General features: G+C 34.8%; 1 protein-coding gene and 1 long non-coding RNA gene across 15 annotated transcripts in view; one reads left to right on the top strand and one right to left on the bottom strand.

The window, feature by feature from the left end:
- LDB3 (LIM domain binding 3) overlaps positions 1-771 on the top strand; it is a 233,176-nt gene extending 232,405 nt beyond the window's left edge. For all 14 annotated transcript variants that reach the window (XM_019502234.1, XM_019502228.1, XM_019502235.1 and 11 more), the window contains one exon: positions 229-771. In XM_019502234.1, the coding sequence (XP_019357779.1) occupies positions 229-318 (90 nt within the window). In that variant the 3' untranslated portion in view covers positions 319-771. The remainder of the gene's footprint in view (positions 1-228) is intronic.
- Positions 1-2,066, bottom strand: part of LOC109287296 — a 20,799-nt gene that overhangs the window by 11,182 nt on the left and 7,551 nt on the right. The window contains exon 2 of the long non-coding RNA XR_002094820.1: positions 1,065-1,941. This is a non-coding gene — a long non-coding RNA (uncharacterized LOC109287296). The remainder of the gene's footprint in view (positions 1-1,064; positions 1,942-2,066) is intronic.

Raw genomic sequence — 2,066 nt, forward strand, 5'->3', positions numbered from 1 at the left:
CCCCCCCCCCCCCCCCCCCCAGCCTGGGATCAAAAATTGAGGAGACATTGAGATCAGCTAATTATAGCTCATTCTGAGGACTAGATTTTAATAAACTGACTGATTTATAATTCGTGTGTTATGGTGCTACTCAGAGTTAAGAATACCCAGATCTAGTCATTAAAGTGCAGGCTGAAGAGCGATAAAATAATTAATCATATTCCTGTTTTCTGTTTATTTTAATTTTAGGTGTGCCATGTAAATTTGGAAGGGCAGCCATTTTACTCCAAGAAGGATAAGCCATTATGCAAGAAGCATGCTCATGCCATCCATGTCTAAAGGAAGAGCTGGAAGTCAGTGGCATGGGGAGAAAAGTGGAAAAGTGAGCAGTTACAAAAAAGATAATGGTGGCTAACATTTCTCTTTGGGGGAAAAAAAGCTAGGAAGCTACTGAACATTTCTGAAGTTTAATTTAATCCACTTTGTATGGACTTTTGCATGGTCTTTATAAAAAAACTGAATGAACACCCAAAAGCAAACTAACCAGTCTATAGAAAGAAGAATATTACTTCAGAAGTTAGACAAGAAATGTGATTAAATTTTAACCTTTCATATTTAAAAAAATAATAAAACATCAGATACTTGTTCTAATAAACTACCCAGAACAGCTTTACAGCTGAAACCGTACACTAGTGTTAATGATAACTGAAAGTCATTCTTTGTAACAAAAAAATTAAGTGCCAAAATATTAAGCATAGGATAATTTGTAGAATCTAAATGATAGCTTTAAAATAGAAATAACTAGATCAGGATATGTTCACTGAAACCTGAGCAACAAACATTTTAGACTTTGAAGACCTAAAGACACCTCACAGGCTATCCCAAATGAGAGGTTTGCCTTGAATCCACATAGAACTGGAATACTAAGGACATAATATGTAATTCAGACTTTGAGAATTATTAGAAAGAGAGACAGAACAATAAATTCCTTAACCTAGCCCCAACTAGGATTGAGATAAGAAAAATGTTTAGGTTTACGTTTGATCAGTGTAGAAGTCCTTTCCAAGCACAACAGAATACTTCACTGGAATACTTTCTCCATTTCGTTTTTATATGGGAGTAAGGAATTGGGGGAGTTTAGAAAGGATTAATGTTGTGTTTCTGTTCAAAGTAGATTCACTTTTCCTCTACCTGTCCTGAAAATACATCATACTGTTAAAGTTATTTTGATGCTTATTTCCCCCGATTTCAAATAACTGGGTGCTAGTTACTAGTTACGGCTTCCATTTAGCATGGCGAGGAGGATAGGAGTAGGACAGCCTGTTCCCTAGTGTTCCCTGGTCAATCCCAAATGTAAAAAAAAAACACACCTATTTTTTTCCTCCGAGGAAGTCAATGAATACCTATTTCTTAAAAAATCTTAAAGCAGCACCACATCACAGGCACATGCTCTTACTACTGTGATTAGTTTCTTTAATGCAGAACATCCCAAGTGTGGTTGTGTTTGCTGCTGTGAGAAGATGGAATCTGACATTTAGAATAGTATTAACATTTCACCTTTTCTAACACTTTATAATACATCTTCCACATTATTCTAGTAATGATTTTTAAAAGCTTATGTATTGTTGTGAAAAGCAGCTAATATTTATGGTATTGATGATAGCTTTGGATTCTTAAATTTAAGTATCTGCAATTGTATGAGAGTAGTATATCGATACTCAGCAAAGAAAAATATTCTGACTTTAACTATAGAATGTTCCATTACTCTTCAAGTTTTACTTGTTTATTTTGAGTGAAAAATATGATTGTATTGTGACTCGTAGTTTTAAGTTAATGTTTATGAGGTTCCAGCTACCTGAGGATAAAGTGTATGGGCCTACTCTCCCTTCTACTCTGACCCCCATGCATCTTGGATTTTTGCATAATCTGAATATAGAAGTGGATTGCTTAGTGATGCCTTTACTCTTTAAATTGTCAGGTTCAATAGGCAGAACTATGCTTCTTGCCAATAAATAAAAAATCAGAGTCCACCTTGCTAAAACTGATGTTTTTTCAGTCAAAAACAGCCAAACTATTTCAAAATGCCT

Source organism: Gavialis gangeticus, unplaced genomic scaffold (assembly GCF_001723915.1).
Source record: "Gavialis gangeticus isolate Ggan-Ray unplaced genomic scaffold, GavGan_comp1, whole genome shotgun sequence".
Classification (NCBI taxonomy): domain Eukaryota; kingdom Metazoa; phylum Chordata; order Crocodylia; family Gavialidae; genus Gavialis; species Gavialis gangeticus.